Source organism: Piliocolobus tephrosceles, chromosome 4 (genome assembly GCF_002776525.5).
Source record: "Piliocolobus tephrosceles isolate RC106 chromosome 4, ASM277652v3, whole genome shotgun sequence".
Classification (NCBI taxonomy): domain Eukaryota; kingdom Metazoa; phylum Chordata; class Mammalia; order Primates; family Cercopithecidae; genus Piliocolobus; species Piliocolobus tephrosceles.
In genome coordinates this window covers 7,101,164-7,123,689 of record NC_045437.1, presented here as the reverse complement: position 1 = coordinate 7,123,689, position 22,526 = coordinate 7,101,164, and the positions used below count along the sequence as shown (strand labels likewise).

The 22,526-nt window shown below is 42.6% G+C and overlaps 1 protein-coding gene across 1 annotated transcript in view; it reads right to left on the bottom strand.

The window, feature by feature from the left end:
- ADCY2 (adenylate cyclase 2) overlaps positions 1–22,526 on the bottom strand; it is a 423,616-nt gene that overhangs the window by 43,947 nt on the left and 357,143 nt on the right. The window contains exons 17-18 of the mRNA XM_023218241.3: positions 13,366–13,485; positions 7,341–7,510 (exon numbers count right to left, since the gene is read on the bottom strand). Coding sequence (XP_023074009.1) covers positions 7,341–7,510; positions 13,366–13,485 — 290 coding nt within the window. The remainder of the gene's footprint in view (positions 1–7,340; positions 7,511–13,365; positions 13,486–22,526) is intronic.

Genomic DNA, 22,526 nt, shown 5'->3' with positions numbered 1-22,526 from the left:
ACCCCAATATACTGGGTGAGGGAGATGGAGGAATTGCTCAGTGAACCAGCCTCTAGCTTGAAGGCAAACACTTCAGATGGAGTAAAAAAGGACATTTTCATGATTCTCAGGAGGGAAAGCAGTCCAGGCATGTAGACACAAACATTATCTTACCTTCAAAAACTTTACATTTCTGTGGGTGAATATTTTTAAGAATCAAAGTACCCGAAGGAGCCTAATTTCTGTTGTGTTGTTAACAGTGGCTAGCTGAGGTAAAGTCATATCTTCTCGGGTCACTAACTGGGATAAATAAAAAAAATGGTTCACTGATCACTGAGGGCCACGACTCATAAAGACCAGACTAACAAGGAGACAATGACTTCCTTCCCCTTCACCCATACAATATCCTCATGGTCTTCAGCTAATTTATCTTTTGTCTTTTTTTCATGCCTCTGGTTACACCATTACGTTAGAAAATACCTGGCTTTGTTCACAAATGACCCCCAAATCCTCAGGAATCATCAATGTCAAATGATGCCAAAAGCAAATGTCTTGTCCGAAATGATAATGCCACAAGCACGAGTCTGCTCACTGAGCCTCACTCAGCAAGGGACTGGGACCTCAATCACAGAGCCAGAAGACAACATTGTCCCGCGTAAAACAAGGCAAAACACCCCAGAAAACTAATCTGAGGTTAAGGTGCATAAGGCAAAATAAGTCAGTCCCATGCCTTGTCAGAAAACCTTCAACCAACTCTGGCTTGAGAAGCAGCAGGGAATTGCTGAGACACCCTCGGTCTACTTTCATGGTGCCCTCTCCTGCTGTGTTCGTTGCAGATCCTGTGGGTTTCCTCTTTGGACTCTTCTCCCAAGCTTGAGTCACTGAGGCAGTACCTTCCTCCTGGCCCGTGGCAGGCTGGTAAAGTGTGAGGTCAACGGCTCAGCTAGGGTTCCCACGCTCTGTATCAAGGGCATTCCATACAAGTGTGTTGTGAAAATGAGTAAGTGAGTGGACAAACAACTGTGTTGGCTTGGAAATGGCTCGTCTTCCCGAAGGGGTTTCTGGGCATTCTCCCCTCCCTGGGTTGGACACAGATGCACCAGAACGCCACGGGAACTTGCAGTGAGGATGGCCCAACATCCTCCAGGGACAGATGGCTCAAAGGCTCCCGCTTTTTCACAGTGGCCATAAATGCCAAGCCAGACATGGCGGTGCTGCAGCAGAACCACAGAGTAAAGAATAGGCTCCTGCTTAGAAAAGAGCTCCGGAGGCAGTGGCAGGTCAGAAGAGATGACAGAAGTGTGTGTTAGGGGGATTGGACTGGGAGTGCTGGCCCTTTGCTGTGGAGACAATCATGTGTCCTGATTAATGCAGTTGTGGTTTCCTTTTGTGGAGAAGAGTGATTTTTAGTCGGAAGCCACTGCTGCCTCAGCGCAATCTGATGTGGTCGGGCTGGCCGTGGCTTTAGCATCACATGGAAGAACTGATGATGAGAAGCACTGCACATTCTATGGAGTCTATGCCACAGGCCCTGTGAATCCCTCCCCCCATTCTAAAATCAAACAGAACAAAACAAAAGAGCCTAAATATCAAGTTTCTTCCTGAAGATGAGTCCAAACCACAGGACATTTTCTGTTTTAGGTCAGATAGAGAAGTAGTTCACTAATGGTTGCTCTTTATAGAAGGGAAAGAAGCTTGTTAGACCTTGCATAGCCCTAGGACAACTTGCTTTGTTGTTAAAGTGATGCGGCTGGGATGACTTCCCTCCCCGCTGGCCCGAGAGTGGGTATCAGGCACAGAAAAGCATGCTGTGCTCCTCGCTTTCCGAAATCGCACAGGGTGCAGGAAACAGGCAGAGTGGGGAAAGCTGAGATGGTAAATCTGAAAGGAGTCGAAAATCTTTTCAATATTAACTTAACTATATTATGGCTTGGAATGCAAATTTGTAATATATCCTTCTTTTAAAGAAAAGACATGAAAACAATTTCAGGTGCTTGGGAATATCCACAGACCATCTGCCCCAGAGCGAGGCCTGCAGCTCTTCCTGACCTTTTCCGTGAGGGATGGGTTTTCTTGTTCTTCCCAAAGACTTTCCCTCAGTTCATCATCAATCAATCCCTCATTAGGACATTGTCAAAATACATCACAATATCCCAAATTCCAGCCATTGGGATTTCCCAGACACTGGAAAATCAGAGAAAGCAGAAAAATGCCACAAGGAAGATGCTTAGTTCATGCATCTCAATGACAGGTGCAAGTCCGGGCATCTCCAGTGCTCTTCCTGATAGGAAGGCTGGGAAGGTAAACTTCTGCAGACATTTCAGTCAGTTGCCACCTACAGCTTCTGGATAAGGCTAAGCACTGTCTATCACTGCTGCTTAAACTCCGTATTTATGTGCTTTCCAGAAAGTATTTATTTCACGGGGCTAAAGTTGCAGCACAGAACTAATTGGTCTTTGGGGATCCTTGTTAGTTAGCTGCTCTGTTCAAGCTCTCTATGTCCCATGTGTCTCTAACATTTCTAGCCACCAGGTGAGTTAATATAATGGCTTGGTCCAAGCGAAATAACACCGATCCCTTGAGACTTTTCAGTTCAGCAAGAAAAAAAACAACTCAGGAAAAATCCGATAACTTCTTGCAGACTCAGTAGCAAGCCTTTGTCAGGGGAAGGATAAGCGTCTTCGAGACAAAAACAGCTTCCAGCAACATCCATTGTTATTAATATCACTATCACCTTGAAGAGCAGCTGGTGTCTCAACAGCTCTGGCTAAGGGCTTTGGGAGACAGTGTCACAGATAGGAACCACAACCATTATTGATCCATTCACAGACAGTACTGAGGACTGCTATGAACACCAAAGAAGAGAAAACAGCTGAGAACCTCCTGGGCTACCTTCAGCAGGAGGCGACTGATCTGAATCACGCCCCAGCAGGTCACGTTAAATACCGGGACACTCCTGACCTCCTTCCTAATGGATTTTCAATGGCACACTCTCTCTGAGTGGTCTTTCTTTCCCCCTGAAAAGTCTACTCTTCACACTCTTGAATGTGTATAAATGTCTTAAATACCATTTTCTTAATTATTCATCGATACGAACTTTTTCTAGCACATCCCTCTCCTTTTTCCTCTGCCAACTCCATTGGTTTGTAACATCTTGTTGGCCCGTCCACGAGCAACGTCAAGTTGGTTCTGAAAAGGCCCTGCCACAGGAGCCACGATGAAGTCACATGCAGGACAAAGTATAGAGGAAGATGGCCGGCACTGCCTTTAAACAGAGATGCCCTCCCTGAACTTTCCTTTGAAATATAAAGATATAAACAGAACCTGAAGTGGATACTAAAAGACATATCCTCAGTGATCTGGAAATACACTCTGTCTTCAGGGAAGCAGGTGAGGCGAGATATTTCAGGAAGCTGGTGTCAGGCTCTTCCCATGTTCGAGAGCATGACCTGCTTTTGTTCATTCATTCAACAGATTTTTGTTGAGTACTAGAGGCCAGGCACTGTTATAAACCATGGTATTTGGTTCAGATCTTCTCTTCTGCATGATTCAGGAGAGTGTGTTAAAGTCCTCAGCCCATATGTGTATATCAGAAAAGGGGCTAACAGGCAACAGAAGCCATGTCCCCTTTACCCAGGACGGGTACCTTTCACCTTTCCTGGGTGAAACAGGCAGAGGAGCTGCTTGGTCCTCCAGCACACTGAGGGGTGAGAGCCAGAAGCTTGAGGGAGGTCTATGTATTAGTCAGGGTTTTCCAGAGGGATAGAACCAATAGGATGTATGTATATATAGAAGGGAGTTTATTACAGAGAATTGGCTCACCGGATTGCAAGGTGAAGCCCCATGACAGGCCATCTGCAAAGCAGGGAAAGAGAGATGCTGGGAGAGGCTCAGTCCAAGTCCCAAAGCCTCAAAACCAGGGAAACCAACAGTGCAGCCTTCTGTACTGAGAACCCTGGAGATGCTGCTGTACAAGTCCCAGAGTCCAAAAGCCAAAGAACCTGGAGTTTGATGTTCAAGGGCACGAAGCATCCAGCACAGGAGAAAGATGGAAATCAGAAGACCCAGCAAGCCAGCTTATCCCACCTTCTTTGGCCTGCTTTGTTCTGGCTGCGCTGGCAGCCGATTGGGTGGTGCCCACCACACTGAGGGTGGGTCTTCCTCTCCCAGTCCACCAACTCAAATGTCAGTCTCCTCTGGCAACACCCTTGCACACACACCCAGAAACAATACTTTATCAGCCGTCTAGGCATCCTTCAATCCAATCAAGGTGACACCTAACATTAACCATCACAGTGTCATTGGAGCACTCAAGGCCAATGAGGAACAGGTCTAGGGGCCTTGGTGGACAGCAAGGACACTGACTTGCCATAGTCAAGCAAGGGTCCCAGAAAGAAGACCAGAGAGCAGGACAGAGAAGGCAAGAATGTGGTGCCCAGAGACAGGTCACCAAAGGGATGGGACTGAATGCTATGACTTCAATGGCACAGATGGACTCAATCAGAAAAGGCAGTGCTGCCTGGTCATCCTGTGAGCCAGCTCCCGCCTTCAGGAACACCTGTGGCTTTGAGATTAAGTGATGTTCACTCTCAAGGCCCCACACTACACAGTTTTTTTTTTTTAAAGGATCTCACTTTCATATTGGAAGTGTGTGTCAGCATCAATAAGCAAGGCAAAGGATGAGAAAACTGATGTCAATTATTTGATGGGGAAAAGTTCTTGGATCTCAGAAAAGAGAAGGAAAACATTGACACTGGTTGGTTTTACCTCTGGCACAAGTCACAGGGTTATGTAAAACAGGCAATGAGGCTGGAGAAATTGGGGGGCTTCTAAACTCCCACTTTAAGAGTGGGAGTTAGTTTTAAGTGCACATCATAGAATATTCATTGATTTTGAGGTATTATGCTTTTCTGCTATTACATCAGTAAGACTCATCTTTCCATAGAAGATGCTTCTGAGAATATTGTGCAGCTTGTTCAGCGATCAGTTCAAGAAGTGCCAGAACTTCTGATCAAAATTAGGAAGTGGGAAAAAATAATGAGTAAGACCTACTATTTCACAGCACAAGGCGACTACAGTCAACAATAACTTAATTGTACATTTGAAAATAACTAAGGCCGGGCGCGATGGCTCATGCCTGTGATTCCAACACTTTGGGAGGCTGAGGTGGGTAGATCACTTGAGGCCAGGAGTTTGAGACCAGCCTGGCCAACATGCTGAAACCCTGTCTCTACTAAAAAAATATATATATGTAAAACAGTAGCCGGGCATGGTGGCAGGCACCTGTAATCCCAGCTACTAGAGAGGCTGAGGCAGGATAATGGCTTGAACCCAGGAGGCAGAGGTTGCAGTGAGCCGAGATTGTGCCACTGCACTCCAGTCTGAGCAACAGAGCAAAATTCTGCCTCAGATAAATAAATAAGTAAAAAGTGTAATTGGATTATTTGAAACACAAAGGATAAATGCTTGAGGGGATGGACATCTTATTCTGCATGATGCGATTATTTCACATTGCACGATGTATGAAAACATCTCATGTACCCCATAAATATGTATACCTATTATGTAACCACAAAATTTAAAAAAAAAATAGGAAGTGAGAGACAGGCGCGTGCTCCCAAGGAGAGTGCTAGCTTTACTGATGGAAGTGAAGGCAAGTCACCGAGGTTTCTCAAGTCAGTCTCCCTAGCTTCAAGGTCATTGCAAAGACAAACCGAGCTGCAAGCACAAAAGAGCTTTAATACAGTGAATGTGATCTAAAGGTAAAACTCCCTGTCTTCAACCTGATAACTACTCTCCTGCTGCGGAGGTTCTACTCAGAGATGGCCTGTTTCCTCAAGCACCTCACTGAGGTCCCCAGAAGCAATTCTCTCCACACCAGGAGCTTGGTAATCTGATTTCTTCTTTTGCTTCAGATGTGTAAAATATTCAGGTGATTTAAATTTAATAAAGGGAAACTTAGTAGGGTTATCAGCTGCGTATGAAAATCAATAATGCTACATTTATTTAGGAATACAACACAGGCTTTCTGGGTACAGCAGAGCAATAGTAAAGCATGTTTAGTTGGCAATTTTGAGAATTTATTGGAAAATTAACTTCCATTCTCATTTTGGCTAAGGAATCATAAATATAATTATGCATTTTTGCAACTCCACTGCCTTAAGCTCGATTACAGATAGTAGAGTTTCATTGTGTGGAGGATGACAAAAATTAAATTAGGTGAAAAGAATGGGTTGCATCTTCTGCAAAGGTTCTTATTGCTAAGAAGTGTCTACACAGTGTGATGACTGCCATTCCTAACACCAGGTCTCCAGGGGAGAAATAGGTGGCCATGTACTATCAACACAAAACAACTTTCTGGAGTAATAAATCAGTGCAATATTTAAGGCATTTATATTATTTTAAAATAAATATAGAAATAGGATGGAGGACAGTGCAAAGTCCTCCTAGAAAATACTTTGACATCTGGTGGGTTCAGAAATAAACCTAACACTTGTTATAAAACATTTTGTTTTTGAGATGTGATGCGGAGAGTATCATAACGATTAGAACAATGTTTTTCAAACATATTCATTATAAGCTTCCGTATATATTCATATATATATATATTCATATACGGAAGTAATTCGGTAACAGGAAACAGGTTATAAACCTGAGTGAGTGCACCCGGTAGAATGATTCTTGCTGCATCTAGCCTTAGAGTTGAAAGACCTAAAGCAATCATATATTTTCTTGGAAGTCAATTTCTCCATAGAACAAAGAATTTTCAGGACTGATAGTTCCTCTTCCCCATAACAGTATTTTAGAAAATCTCTAGTGAGAAATATAACACTGTAAATTGTGAATACAGCTACTTATTTTTTCAATATCTTGCTTTGAACTGAGGGCCATTTTGCCTTCCCAAGGACACTTGGCAATTTCTAGGGACATTTCCAGTTGTCATGACTTGGGGCATTGGAGATTGTGACTGGCATTCAGTGGGTAGAGGCAAGGGATGTCACTAACCACCCTACTTACTACGCACAGGACAACGCCCCCTACAGAGAATTATTTAGTCCAAAATATCAATAGTGCTGAGGTGGACAATCTTAGATTACTTTTATCAACATAGTACAGGTTATAACACAGTTCTTCTCTCGAAACCACTTCACATCTTCTATGTGTGTTTGAGAATACATAATCAGATGTAATCTACAATAAAAACACATATCATCTTTCTGAGGCATCACTTCAAAGAAATTCTCTCAGAATGATTTACCAATGACAACGACATTGCTAACTTGCATTTACTCAACACACACTCACGCTATCCACATGCTAGGAAAGAACTAAAGTAAGAGAAGGAAGAGGCAGCAGCTCACCTGTCAAACAAGACCTGGCTGTAGTCGCCCAGGATGTGGGCGTGGGTGTGGAGTAGGATGGTGTTGTAGCCCACCAACGCCACCATCATGATCAACATCTTCAGCTCATAGTTCACCCGCAGGAACACGGAACAGGATATCAGCCCCAGAATACAGCTGTAGATAAAGTACTGCAACAGGGAAGGACAACAGACAAATCCTTAGGATCTCTTCTAAGAAATGCTGAAACAATTACAATCTGGGGCCACCGCCAATCTCATTTGGTCAATATATAAGCCGGCTATGAAAACAGAGGCCTGTTTCTTATCTTTGATCCAGGGGTAAATGCCTGGATATGTTAAATTCAGAAAAAAAAAAAAAAAAAATCATCCAAAGCTCTCTGACTCAACTTTGCATGATAAATAAAAATAAGCACGTATATTGCCACTTTTTAGGAATAAAATTGTAAAAAAAACTTACATGGAAGACGCATCATAAGCCAATGTTACTTATTTCTTGAAAATGAAAACATTGTGGCCTCCTATACATTCCTTAAATGTAAGTTAAAGTCTATAGAATCTTTTTTGGCCTTTCAATTCTTTAATTCATTAAGATAATATAAATCATTACAGACAACTGTTAAAAGCATAAGGAAGCCCAGACATTTTATGAAAAGAGAAATTGTGTGTCAGAGGGGCCTATTTAAAACAGAAGGATTTAAATCAAAAGCCTTGACCAGGGTGAGTCATGAATCCCCCGGGGGTTCGACAGGCACCAGAAGAAAGTGGAAGAACCAAGTGGGAGCCAGCGAGCTGGTATCGTCCATCTTAGGGCAGAGCAAGCTGCAGGCAGGCCTGCCCCAGGTGAACCATCTCCTCACCATTTACCACTGCAGGCACCGTTCAGATAGGCTTTGGATAGCTCTGAATTCAACTCTTCACTAGCTCATTAGCTCACTTATCTGCAGCCAGTGACCTAACTTGCTTGTATCACAGTGTCTGCATGACACTGTAAAATGAGGGTAATCATATTCTCCTTGTAGGTCATTGAAAACAACAGAGATAAAAGAGTAATGCACAGAGCCCAGAGTCCTGCACGCCAGGAGGGACTCGCTGCAGGGAAACAGGTGCCATCTTCAGAAAGGCTTTATTTGCTACTTCATGGGGTTTCTGTGAACAAGGTTTGTGTTACTATCTCAGCATGCCTAGAACAGAGACAACACTCAAAAAAAAAAAAAAAAAAAAAAAATTAAGACTTTTAATAACACATAGATCTTATTGATTTTTTTAAACCTTGTCTTTTAAAATAGCCCAGCTTTTAAATTACTCGATTTTAATTTCATCACATTGAGTAAGCCAGGTAAGAACTGCTTACTTTTGTCATTTGAGCTCTGCCTTTGATTTCCCCAGCTAAAGCCATCTACATTAAGCTATGTGGAAGGCTACTGATATTAACTCAACAGTCCTGTTCCTGTGGAAGAAAGGAAAGTTGGAAATAGCAGCTTGCAGTGATCATATGGCAGGTTTTCTCTTTGTAAGAGGCACACTTGAGTGAAGGCAGCCAAGCAGGAATGAGTAGAAATCCCATTAGTAAGGACTTCGACCTGGCACTGTGGCTTCAAAAGGAAGACCAATACCTCACACTGGATTACACACCAACTAGGTCACTCTTCTTCAGAGAGTTAACGTCTTTCTTTGCATGGGAATGTGAAGGCCACTCTTCATTTCAGGTGGCAGCATTTTAAGCAACACTGAGTGTGGTAAGCACAGTTTCTTAGCTGCAACTGCCTGATGTCAGGTCTCCACTCTTCTGCCTCTCATGGCTTCCCACCACAGAGAACAGGAAAAGGAAAAGAAGAGACCATGTGGGTTAACGTAGTAAAATGATAGAATCAACAGAGCTGTGAACAGGTGGACAGGCAGTATCTGAGAGGGAAGAGAGGTGTAGCATGCCCTCTGAAAGGAGACCTTATTTCTACAGAGTTCTGCCCTTGTCACCTTAGAGAAGTTACTAAGTATCTACTTTAGGGCAGGTCTGAGGACTCTGATACAAGGTACATTAATGCTCTATGTTGCTTAGAACAAGACCACTAGAAGTACAGCAGTGAGTTCTGCAAGACAGGTACAGAATGTGGATAGAAACTTGGCAGAGTAAGCTTGTTTCTGATGAATATAATGAAATATGAGCTTGCATTCCATATGGCTTCCTTTTTAGTTCATTTTGCTGTTAATTCACCATTACATTTTTCAAAAGCATTAGTCTGTCATAGATTAGAAATTAAAAACACAAAACAAAGCAAAATGAAAAAAGGGCCTTCACAAAGAATTTGAGAAGCCCTCATTAATAACCTAGTAGCCCTTTAATCAATAGTCTTGAGTATTTTAAAACTGCTCCTTAAAACCAGGGAAATTGCTGCAGGAACTGGCAGGGGCAAGGCTCTTATTCAGGGATCCTGTCCCATCAGATTTCCCAAAGCAGCTGACCTTAACAAGGCAATCCTGTGTCCTCCACGAGTCACTCAAAGTAAAGATGATGATAACACCCATCTTGGGGAAGTCTCATGAAGACTGAGTAACAAAAGAGTTTAGAACAGCCTAGTCCATGAGAAGCTTGGAAATTCTGCTATTATTACTACACACTAAAGTCTTTTGTAAGTTTTGGTTTTTGAAAGAGCTCTGTTTCTATAATTATGCTTGAAAACCACTGTTATAATGAAAATGATCAACCAGTTCAACTTAATCGAATGAGAGAACAGAATAAGGAACCACTTATAAGAGGGTGTGTATGTATCAATGGGTATATGTGGATTGTTTGGTGTGTGGGGACCTGGGGCAAAATTTTAAAGGTTCTCACAGTTTGAACCTTTGAACTACGTATCAACACCTATAAAATATGCTAAGGTTCCACATTTCAAAATTCATTCTTAGGCTTTACATTTTTTATTTTCACATTTCAGGAACATCTACTAAAATATGTATTTAATGGGAAGTATACTTTTAGTCCATTTCTATAAAATGGCCTTCTCGAATGCTTGGAGGCTGTGCAAGAGGTGATCTGGCATAAAAAGGTAGGTTGGGAACCTGCAAATAGCCATCCAGGGATGTGTGGGAGGGAACAGTGCAAGACGCCAGGCTGGGAGCCTGTCCTGGCTCCACGGTTTAGCCGACCAGGGAAGGCTCCAGATGGTCAGCGGTTCTGGCAGTAGGATTCTGAACCGACTTCTACTGGAGTGTACTTACTGGTAACCTGATTGCTAGTAATGTTTACCAGTTTCAACATAATCATTGAAACCAACTTGTATTTTACAGTAAGGTAACAGCCACCGCTATCGGGAGTAATTTATTAACACTAAAGTATCTGGGTCTTAGCTTCTTCACCTGCAAAACAAGAACCCCAATAATACCTACTTCACCAGGGTCATTTTTGGATGAAATGACGTAATGCATACCAAGTGCCTGCTGTGGTACAAACAACTTACACTGGCAAAGATCCTTTATGGCTAATTTTGGTATTTTAAAAGGCCTATATTTTCCTGCTACAGAAACAATAAGCCAGATGTTAAAGACGGGGAAATATACAAAAGGATGTATATAAAAATAAGGGTCTCTGATAATCCCCAACATCCACTTTAGCCACTGTTCATTATTCGTATATGTGTTTCCAGTCTTTTTCTTTCTACTTATTATTGGCAGTATTATTTTAAAAAATTAAGATCATACTGTTTTGTATTTTTTAAAACCATACTTTTCAATGAATAATTTATTATGAATATGCATTTATACATCATTAATTTTTTTTACAATGTCTTATATGGTGGTTAAGTATAACCTTATCCTGTGTTACAATAAAATTTATTTTAAAATTTGCATTTTCAAATTTTTAGGTTGTTTTCTTTCTTTTGCTTTCTTTTTGTTGATGTTATATAAACACATGCACGAACATGTTTTTGGTAAACCTTTTCACTTTTAAAATTAATTTTCAAAATTAGTATTACAGGGTAAAAAGTATGTCTGTCTTGTGCTTTTTGATAATTATTGAAATTACCACTTAGAAGAGTTATATCACTTTATACCAGCACCAGCAGTGAACTGGGCATGCTTCTCAGCTTGCTGGGCAACTTCAGGCATCACATAACATGGGGTTTGAGAGAAATGACGTCTGTGTGGCACATACCCACAAAACGGCCTTTCTGCTGTTCCCTGGGATCCTTTAGGGAGGAAGCCAGGATGTCTCCAGGCTCCTTGGGGACTGCTAAACCCGTGAGTTCACAATGCGGTTTCTGTGCAGCCAGTCCATGCAGACCTGGGGCTTCCCTGGCAACGCTGGCCAGGATCTTCAAGGCCTCATTATTGGAAAGATAGTAGCCGTTTACTAAATCCCACCTAGATTTTAGAGAACCTATTGTGTGCTTTTTCAGAATATTTTTAAGATTGAGTAAATGTTGCCTTTCCCCACTTTAAGTTTTTAATAATTTTCTTTGACTGTAAATAAGATATTATATAGATTTACCTAAATAAAATTCATAATATTTTCCTTATTCTTTTAGTGATGCCAAATGTGGCAAGTTGTTTGGCTCAAACATAGTGGAAGGAGAGATTTAAAAAAATATTACAGCTATACATTTTCTTTTCCTGTCAAAAAACATCTTCATGTTAAAATTTTAAACTTGAAGTGCCATGTGAATGCGAAAGGAGGACTGCTTGGTCAGTGCACTCTCTTCCCAGCATCCAGCCTGTGGATCATACAGATGCCAACACCATTGGATCAAGGAGGAAGAGGCAGGCCACACCATTAATTTAAATATTTCTCTAAAAAAGAGAGCTCGAAATGGCCCACAAATGGCCCACAGTGAGACTACATTCAACAGACTCTCACGATGACTCCAGCTTTTCACTTTTAACATAACTAAATAGAGAAGTCAATACCTAGTCCTCACTGGAGTTTATGATAACACCTCATTTGAAGGGCAGGATCTTCTGGGTAAGGGATGAACCTATACCACCCCCTCTTCCCAAGCCCATGGGGACACTGCTTTGGCACCCTGGCCATCTTGCCCATGACGTAGTCAAGGCCTAAGAAGCCTTCAGGAAAGAACACCAGAAGCTACTTCTATCTGTGCATGGAGCTGTGAGCTTCCCAAGAAGTGAAATGATGGGAAGGGAAAAAAGAACAGAGCAAAATATCAAGGAAGAAAATCAGAGAAGGAGGAATAGGAAAATAAATCCACTTTATTGCCATAGCTAATGGAGTTAAAAATTTTGGTAGGGAATTTTGAAAGCATACATATTAAATTATCAATTTCAGTCCCCAAAATAGTTCACTTAGCATTCTCAAAACCAATTATTTGAGACAGAAACTAAACAAGCATAATCTGCACTACTTCCAGATAATTATTCGGAAAGTGAAAAGGAGAGTATCAACGCTTTTTTCTTTTTCACAAACGATGTATAGAAGAACAAAGTTGTTAAGCAGTAAATAACTGACTTAACTCTCCACTTGGAAGACTAATGTGTTAATACGTTTTGAAGTTTTAACCTAGGTCCTTTGTGATACTGGTTAAGATGAGTCGGTTAGCAAGAATTACTAGGGAACAGAATCACTGGGCAACGTATGCTGCCAAAGAAGAGGGAAGAGAATGAGATGTGGGTAGTTTTATCACAGCTTTAAGGGGGATAATATTAATTCACTGGAGCAATTGGCAATGTCTCTAAGTGAGAAACCCAGAAACACGGTGCCTTATAATTGAATGCCATATGGTAGGAAATATGCTAGAAGTGCTGTAGTGGTTAAGAGAAGAAGGCAAACATTACTGGTGAAAGCATCACAATAACATTGTAAGTTTTTCAGATGTAAGTTTAGCCAGTCCCCAAGGGCCCGGACTTCTAGTAGAGGCTGACATTTGTAAATTCAGGACCACTCAGGGATTGATACCAGAGAGGAAATGCAAAGTCTAGAACACATCTGAAACTTAAAAAGGATATATGTTAATCCAGACTACTAGCATACAGGAGAGCCACCAATGCAGTCATAATTGCAATGTTCTTACCGGGAGGAAAAATAAATTTTGCGCACGCAGAATCGCCGCCTGATTATTTGAGGCTGAGAAGCTTGTGTTTGTTGTATTGGCAGTTGGAGGGATTGTTTCCTCTGAGTCACTCAGGAAAAACTGCAAAGAGAAGGTTTGTTTTCAATGAATTAGTGCAAATTAGATGAAATAACTAGCAGGTGGGTACTAACTTTATGAATTCTGTGTTCGTTATACACAGTAAACAGGATTGCTCATGTGGACTTGGGAATTTCTATTGAATAAGTAATTAAAGATTTATTGTTCTATACATTCAATAGAGAATTCCAGAACTTCAAAATTCACATTAAAGAAATTAGAGGCACCTCTATCAAACAGTAAATTAAAAGTACACAAAGCTCTGGGCAGAGGGAGTGGTTAGAATTACATTTGAAACCGATATCGCCTTTGAAGCCGGTATCGCCATGTATACATTCAACTCTCTACCATCAAATCGGAGCCTTCAGAATGTTTTTTTCCCCTAGTACCTTTGCCATCTTGGCTCAAACATTAAATGAGTCAATACAGTCCTATGAATTTTTGATGTTTAGAATGAAAATTAATTTTATGGGCAAAATGCAATCGCCAGCCTCGACATTGGTATCTATTATTTGTGAGTGCTTGGCAACTCAGATCGTAAGGGGTGAAAAATTTAAAAGGACGGATGTTCTCAGGACTGCTGGAAAGGGGATTTTAACTAAAAAACAGAAAGGTAATGCTGAGAAAATAATTAGCTCTTATGTAATAGTCACCAATATAAGCATCAGAAGGACAGCATCAACCTGTTAGCAAGGCAGGAGAAATTTGTCTCTCTCTCTCTCTCATCCTCTCTCGCTCGCTCGCTCTCTGTCCTACAGAAGCTGCACCCAGACTAAATACCCAAGGATCAGCCACTTTTCTGTCATGTGGCTAAGGGTCAGAGGAATGTTCTGGAAATAAACCAGAGAATCATGACTTCAGCCCATTCCTTTTACTGAAAGAAATTAATCTCATCTATACACCTATTGAACAACTTGCGTTTTCTGCATAGGGTTAACCAGACATATGCAAGGTTTAAAAAGTGAAACTTCCTTATAGTTTCTACGGTTGCTTTTGTTTGTTTCTATTGAGTTATTTCCCTGGACTGCATAGTTCTTGTCAAATACCTAAACTAATTTATTTGGATAGATAAGAAGACATTTATTTAGTGTACTCTTGGGAACATTCCTCTCATAGTCTATAGAGATACGAGATACAGTATTTCTGCCCATTATATCATTTGATTAAATTTGGCAAAATGCTGATTTAAGCATCAAAGAAATATAGTAGATTTCTTTATCTATGATGAAAGAACTTGTAAAAATTGTCACATCCCTGGATGAACTACAAATGTGCTAATATTTTGGAAAAAATTATATCAGGGATTAGAAAAAAAAAGAATGGAATAATTGCTTGGCAAACATCAGGCTCCAAAAGGGTACAGATTTAGATTTAGATCTCATAGACCAAAAATCCAATTGATTTAAATATTTAAAAAATCAACAAATGGCAAAGAAAAGGAGATTGTTTAGCTTGATGGGTTACTAGTCTTAAGTGCCAAGGATCTTAAAATAATTAACAAAAACTTCTTGATTATATCACCATATAGGCAAAAAACTAGGTAAAATGAAGTGTTGCATTCTTGACATACAATAAATGAGTAGTTTACTTTGTGAAAAATGTGTCTTGCAAGGAGGTTTTGCCATAAATATGATGGTTCAACTTGAAGAACAAGAGACAACTCCAATCACTACACGTTTCCTAATCCACTTCTGCTACGTCTTTCTAGTAGTTATTAATATCAACTCCCCGTAAATTCAAGAAACTCTTCATTCTGTCTAAAATCATACTACAATTTTGAATCAACTTCCTTTCCTTTGTCTTCTTTGCATTTTAAAGTAACAAACTCATATCATTCCCTAATTGTAGCCAGTCAAACACTCAAGAGAGTTACCAATCCCTTGCCCACATTCCTTCCAGGTAAAACTACCCCAACTTTCTCCACTGAAAATATTTTTAGCATCATAACGATTTAGGGAGCACCTGCGTGGAAAAGAACCACTAAATTCATGGCACCAGGTATCAATACAAATGGTATTTTTCTGCACACTTGGAGGAATTCAGTGCCTGAGCAGTTCTGATTGGATTCTCCGGACCCAATTTAATTTTCTACATCCTTTGTCATAATTGGGAAAATGATGTCATCATTCTCAACAAAACTTCCTAAATAAAATGCTAAGGAACACTGCATATTTTTAGTTTACTTGCAAATTTTACATTTCTCAGGCAATTTAAAACGTATCAGAATTACATTTTTCGAATCACATTAAACTGTGAACAGGTGCTTTAGTATTGTTTTATGCCTGATGACATCATTGTGTTTGTCATTTGGTTGGAATTACAAGTCTACCTGACTAGACTACTAGTTAACTATGGCTAACTCCTTGCCTGGGTGGCTCACAGATTTATATACTCTTTACTTATAATAAATTTCTTGGAAATTTCTCAGAAGAAATTGCAAAATGCTGTGAGGAATCAAGAGATGACATCCTCAAAACGTCAGGAATAAAATGGCAGCACATTCAGCCGCTCATATGAGATTCTCAACAGCCAGCTGGAGACTAAGATGGAAAAAACACTACATATGAAACAAACATGGACCACCCATGGTTTTTCTCCACTTTTTATTGAGGTGTTGGTATCACATGGGTAAACATCGAGTGTTTCAGATATCCTGTTAAAATCACACAATTCACTGGAAATAAAACTGACTTGGACATTTTGGCATTCAATACCAATGAGTAATGAGACTTAAAAAGCCAGTTCTCTGAACACACTGTTCCCGTTGACCCTGGCTCTTGTAAGGGTCATTAAAATGCAGGCTGGGAATAACTATTAGTGACTGGAAATTGACGTGGAGCCTCGAGATGAACCGGCCCATCCACGCAGTCAACAGCAGAGGCAGGTCAGGGCAGCCTCAAGCCGTCACACGTTACTCCTAACGCATCTCTCCCCTTTGAGGTACAGAGTCACGGCAGACGATGACAGAGAGGCAGTTAACAAGGGCTGCTTGCCACTGGCTGGAAAAACGCAGAGCAAACCGAGGCTGACCTGCTGCAAAGGGGCTGGGGCATCCAGAAGAAAAGGAACACCCGAGGGCACGATGCCAGGGGCAAGGAGCCAGACACAGAGGGACAGATACTGTGTGACTCCACTCACACGGGGTCCCTGGAAGAGGCAAATTCATAGAAATAGGAAGCAGCACAATGGGGACCTGGCGCTGGGGAGGGAGGATGGGGAGTGAGTGTTTAATGGAGACAGAATTGCTGTTTGGGAAAATGAAAACCACTCTGGAGATAGATGGTGGTGATGGTCGCACAACACTGCAAATGTACTTAATGTTACTAAATTGTATGTTTAAAAATTGTTCAATAATATATCTTTTGTTATATACATTATACACAATTAAAAAATACATTCGAAACAGAAAAAAACAAAGAAAGAAAATGAAAGCACTCTTCCTCTGCCTCAAAGGGAAAACTTAAACAAATCACAGGTGCTATACATGAGGACATGAATGGGGCTAGGACTTTCAACAGATGAAGTTTTCGGAGAGCAAGTTAAATGTTCTTTCCAGTGACTTAAAGCATATGCGCTCCCACAGCCCCCCAACCTCCGTCAACACAAAGAACTGTTATTCTTGCTGAAATGTGAGTCCGATGCCTGGATTAGTCTCACTGGGTTAACAACAGCTAAGAAACAGAAATATGACTTGAGGACGGGGCTCCCTCAGTCTGGAAAACGTGTTCAGAAAAAAAAATGCTGAGAAAAAACATGAAAAGCTATACTCCTTTAACCAGAAACTGCTTCCGGATGGACAGGTTAAAGTGGGACTAGGTAAAAAGAGACAGAAACAATCCTGGGACCATTGAACTGCATGTAAGTAACAGACTGAGTTTCACTCACATCCTTCAGCAGAAGGTGTCGCCTTCCTGACGTGAGTGACAGGAGCCCGCTTCCCTTGCGCCGCCCTGCACAGGCGCCCCCTCCTAACCTGCCTGCCTGCTTGGGCAGTCTGAGTGCTGCATCAGCACCACCTCATGAGGTATGTGGCCCTGGGCACTGCCTCCGCCTCACACAGTCAGAGTTCAGGAGCCCGGGGCATCTGCAGATCCTCAGGTGTGGCCACAGGCAGAGCTCCATGGACAAGTCCTGCCTCTTCTGTGATTAATAAGACATTATACACGAGGCTCTACAGCTAGGTCATGTTATTTCCTTTCTGTACCCAACGTCAACTTTCCTACAGTTTTATGTTTTTTCTTTGACGTAAGTACAAGAGGAGCACCTGCGTGGAAAAGAACCACTAAATTCATGGCACCAGGTATCAATACAAATGGTATTTTTCTGCACACTTGGAGGAATTCAGTGCCTGAGCAGTTCTGACTTCTTCTCCCCCTGCATCGATAGACAGGAAAAGGTGGGAGAAGGTAATTTAGCTTATTTCCTGCTTCTACTGCTACAGAAGGCAGCTTGGTATGTGGAAAATCTGCAGAAGGGACATTAAAAGTATTAAAAAGTGTGATTAATGATTTTTGAGAAAGAAGTAAATCTCAAGGGTCATCCATCATACTTTTAATGTGTGTTCTGTGGAGAAAGGAAAACAACATTGGAAGACATGTTTCTGTTACTAAAGGCAGTTGTTCTCTAAAGGATCGTAGCTACTGTTGAAAGAATGTCTCCTCCTAAATGATCAGCTTGTCAAACATTTATAGACAGTGACTGAACTGTCTGTCAATCATGACTAATTATGCTATGCAAAATAGAGTTAGCTTCCAAACGAGATTTGTTTCTCATTTATATCATCTTTAAGAATTACGTGATAAATCCTGGTTTTATAAGGTCAAACTAGATGTTACAAAAGGAAATGGTTTCTTATTTAAAGGGCTGTATGCTTACCTATTCACTCACTCATTCTTTCATTTAATAACTAATGAATGGAAGGCACTTTCCTAGGACATGTGGAAAAAAAACAAAGATTTCCTCAAAGTTCATTCTAGTATTATTCATAACACCCAAGATATGGAAACAATCTGTCTATTGATGGATGATTAGATAAAAAAATTTGGGGCTGGGCTTGGTGACTCACACCTGTAATACCAGCACTTTGGGAGGCCGAGGCAGCAGATCACGAGGTCAGGAGTTGAAGACCAGCCTGGCCAACATGGTGAAACCCCATCTCTACTAAAAATACAAAAATTAACTGGGCATAGTGGTGGGCGCCTGAAATCCCAGCTACTCGGGGGGCTGAGGCAGGAGAATCATTTGAACCTGGGAGGTGGAGGTTGCAGTGAGCCGAGATCACCCCATCGCATTCCAGCCTGGGTGACAGCGTGAGACTCCCTCTCAGAAAAAAAAAAAAAAAGAAAAAAAGAAAAAAAAGCAAGAAAAAGAAAAAAGAAAAAAAAAAAGAGAACAGAATAGAAAAGAAATTTTGATATACACACATACACAATGGAAAATTATTTAGCCTTAAAAAAGAAAAATCTTGTCATCTGCAACAACATAGATGGATATGCAGAACATTATGCTAAGCAAAATCACCCAGGCACAGAAAAATGAATGCTGCATGATCTCACTTATATATGGAATAAAACAAAGCTGAATACACAGAAACAGAGAGTAGCACGGTGGTTACCAGGTGTGGGGGAGGCCAGGAAACGGGAAGATGTAGGTCAAAGGGTACAAAGTTACAATCATGTGGGATGAATGCACCTAGATTACTAAAGCACAGCGGGAGGACTCGGCTAATAATACTCTGTTGTATTTAGGATTTGCTAAGGGAGTAGATTTTAGGTGCTCTAATCACACACAAGAGGTTATGTGGAAGGTGATGGATATGTTCAGTTGCTTGCCTGTAGCAATCATTTCACAATTTATATGTATATCAAAACATCATGTTCCACAACTGAAATGTATATAATAAGAGAGAACGAAAAAATGATCTCCTCTTACGTGTGTGTATCTGATGTTAAATGTATTGTCCCCTAACTCGTATGTGCTGCTACTGACCAGTGAAGGTCAACTCTCAGGAAGTGTACTCAATTTGCTTGCATGCAGTGAACACGCTCCTGACGGGCCAGGAGGAGGCTTAATTTTACAGGCATGTGTCAGTCACCCGAGGGTTCTGAGTAAATCGGAACGCTAGCTTGTGCACCCTGCTGCCCTTCAAGTGTGCTTTCATCAGCCCCTCCGCTACAGAGTCGACTTCCAACCCAGTCTCTCTCACAGCTTTCATCTACCAAAGCGCACTTGGTGCTTGGCAGTGTGCTCTCCTGGGAAGCTGGATCTTGGAACAGCAGGACTAACGCATAAATGCAGGTTACAAAGTCGAGCCCAAAAAAACCCATTTTAGAAAACACACTCAGACTTCTGGCGCCTCAGGCCAATGCCCCTTGCTTGCCTCTCTCTCTGTCCAGGTTCCTCCCCCATGATTTCTTCACATCCTTGCAGTATCCAGGAAATTGCATATGCAGAGAGCTGAGGCATTCTTGTGGCTCCTGGCGCGTCTGCAGAAAGACTCTTTCAAGAAAGCCTCTCCTGTCCCTGTCTTAAATCTCTCACCTTGAGTTCCCCACCCTGAGGCTGTCCCCCTGAAGAAAGCTCTGGGACCACAGGAAGAACACCACTCCCCAGCACCCCTGCCTCCCAACCCTGTTCTTCAGGCAGAATGCCCCAGCTGGCCAGTCTCGCTCCCATGAGCAGGTGCCTTGAATGGATGAATGCAGCAGGTCTCCACCTGAGCCCTGAGATTTCTGTCTTTCTGGAGCCCTGTGGTACCCCAGAAAATTGCTTGTTGTCTAGACATGGCACATTTTCCCTCTTCAGCTGTTTCCCATTCACTCTGGATTAAGCCCTCATTGGAAATAAATGATGTCACCATCCAGGCACGCCTGAGACCTAGAAGAGGAGGCTTCCTTCCCCAGAGGGAGCCCTCACGGTTCCTGCAGCAGAAAATGAGCCTCCAGTGATGCAAACATCCAGGAAGAAGGGGAGACCCACTTTGTGCCACTCGCTTATCTTACAGAAGGGCAGGCGGAGGGCTTCCAGCGGTGGACCTGGCCCATCAGGACCTCTCCACAGGGGACTGCCAGCCAAGGGCCCGCAGTAGCCCAGGGAGGCTGTGGCCTGCATGGACTTGCCTGCTGAGCCCCTCCTTCCCCAGCAACAGAGGAGCCTTCGAACTAGCTGTTCTGGAGGCTGAGCGGGTGGCTGGAGGAGGTAACTGTGGTGGCACCTTTCAGCAGCCTGCGTGTCTGGGGAGCCCTGCATCAGGGCTGACCTCATGTTCTTTCTTGGGGAGCTCCGGAGAGGGAGCTGGGGCACACAGGCAGGTGAGGTAGGGCTGCCAGCATGCTTGTACCCAAACTCATGACACAGGAAAACCTGCAGGAGTCACACACATTCACCTCCAGAGAGCAGGGAGGACAAGCTACAGCTTATCTCTGAAGGTGCCTTTGCAGGTGTCACTAAGATCAATTTCTAGGCAACACAAAGCGATGGAGAGGCCATCCCTCTCCTGCTGCTAGTGCTTGGCCCATCTGGGGTCCAGGTGGTGTCACCCTCACCTGAATCTGCAGGTGTCTGAGAGGAACTTATGATCACTAGTTCCTAGTGAGAGGGACTCTACGATCTGGAGGACTGGCCCCATGTAAACATTCAAGGACCTAATCCACTTCTTCAGGTGGATTTGTTTTTCTCCACTTCTTAATATGAATTTCTGTTCTTGCCCCAGAGGCAAACATCCCTCCTTCTCCCCTTCCACCCACCTGCCCTTGCCCCTCACTTCCTCCAGGTCCACGTAGCTGACTCCTCCTTTAGCCCTCCAGGACTCCATCTAGTAGGCCTTGCTCTCCCTTCCCCTCATGCCTCTGTTGCTGCCTTCGCCTCCTCGTTTCAGAAGGACTAGATGATGAGGTTACCCAGCTGTCTGTCTCCTACTCCTACTTCTACTCCTAGAAGGCAGAGAACTGTCTTTGGGGTCTGAGCACCCAGCACATACCAGGCATATCTTTATATTCAATAAATATTACATTTCACTACATTTCTACTTTATAAAAACAATGTTATTATTATGAAATAATATATGGTCTGTCACCACAACCTGACTTTGGGCCCCTGGAAGGCAAAGACTACATCTCCTAACACTCTGCATTTCCCATTGAGGGAAGCCTCCACTACAGGAAGCATCAGATCTCCTACGGCTGCTGCTGCTGATGTGAGAACAGTAAGGACGTGCCTCAAAAGCACCGTGACGAGCCAAGTGTCTATTCTCGGGGAGATAACCAGCAATGATGAGACTGATATAGAAAGAGTGGCCATTGGCTCAATAATTACAAAATGGCCAGAACTGTCCTAAGTGTGGTGGGAACATTGGCTCATCGAATCCTTAGGACCATCTTGGTAGAGAAGTCTTGGTTCCCACTTTCAAAGAAGTGAAAATGGAGCCTGCGGAGTTCAATGAAAACGTCTTTATAATTGCGCAGCTGGTGAGACGGGGAGCACGGGGTTGCAATCGGGTCTTTTAAACTCCAGGGCAGGACACCGCACTCCCCTTAGTTTGAGGGTTCCTTTGCCCCTCATGACTATCTTTAAGACATTGCAGTCATTTCTGCAGCCTGTTGAGGGGCCACCATGAGCAAGGAAGTGGAGAACTGCTCCAAGGAGTCGCCCCATCTCTCAAGGTGGCTCCGTGAAAGCATCCCTTCCCTTAGAGAAATGACTGCTGTAGCCACGAGATGCTAAATTTAACAGGCAGCAGCCGGTGTTGCAAAGGAGTTAAAAGCGAGTTTCCAAAATTCCACAGGACAGGTCCCAGAAGGGAAGAACGCCCTGCCTGCTGTGAGCCCTGACTCACCCTGGGGCTGATGATGTTGAACACGGCCATGGTTAGAGGCTGACCATGTTGAACACGGCCATGGTCCGGGGCTGGCCATGTTGAACACGGCCATGGTTAGAGGCTTACTACATTGAACACAGCCATGGTCTGGGGCTTACCATATTGAACATGGCCATGGTCTGGGGCTTACCATGTTGAACACGGCCATGGTTAGAGGCTTACCATGTTG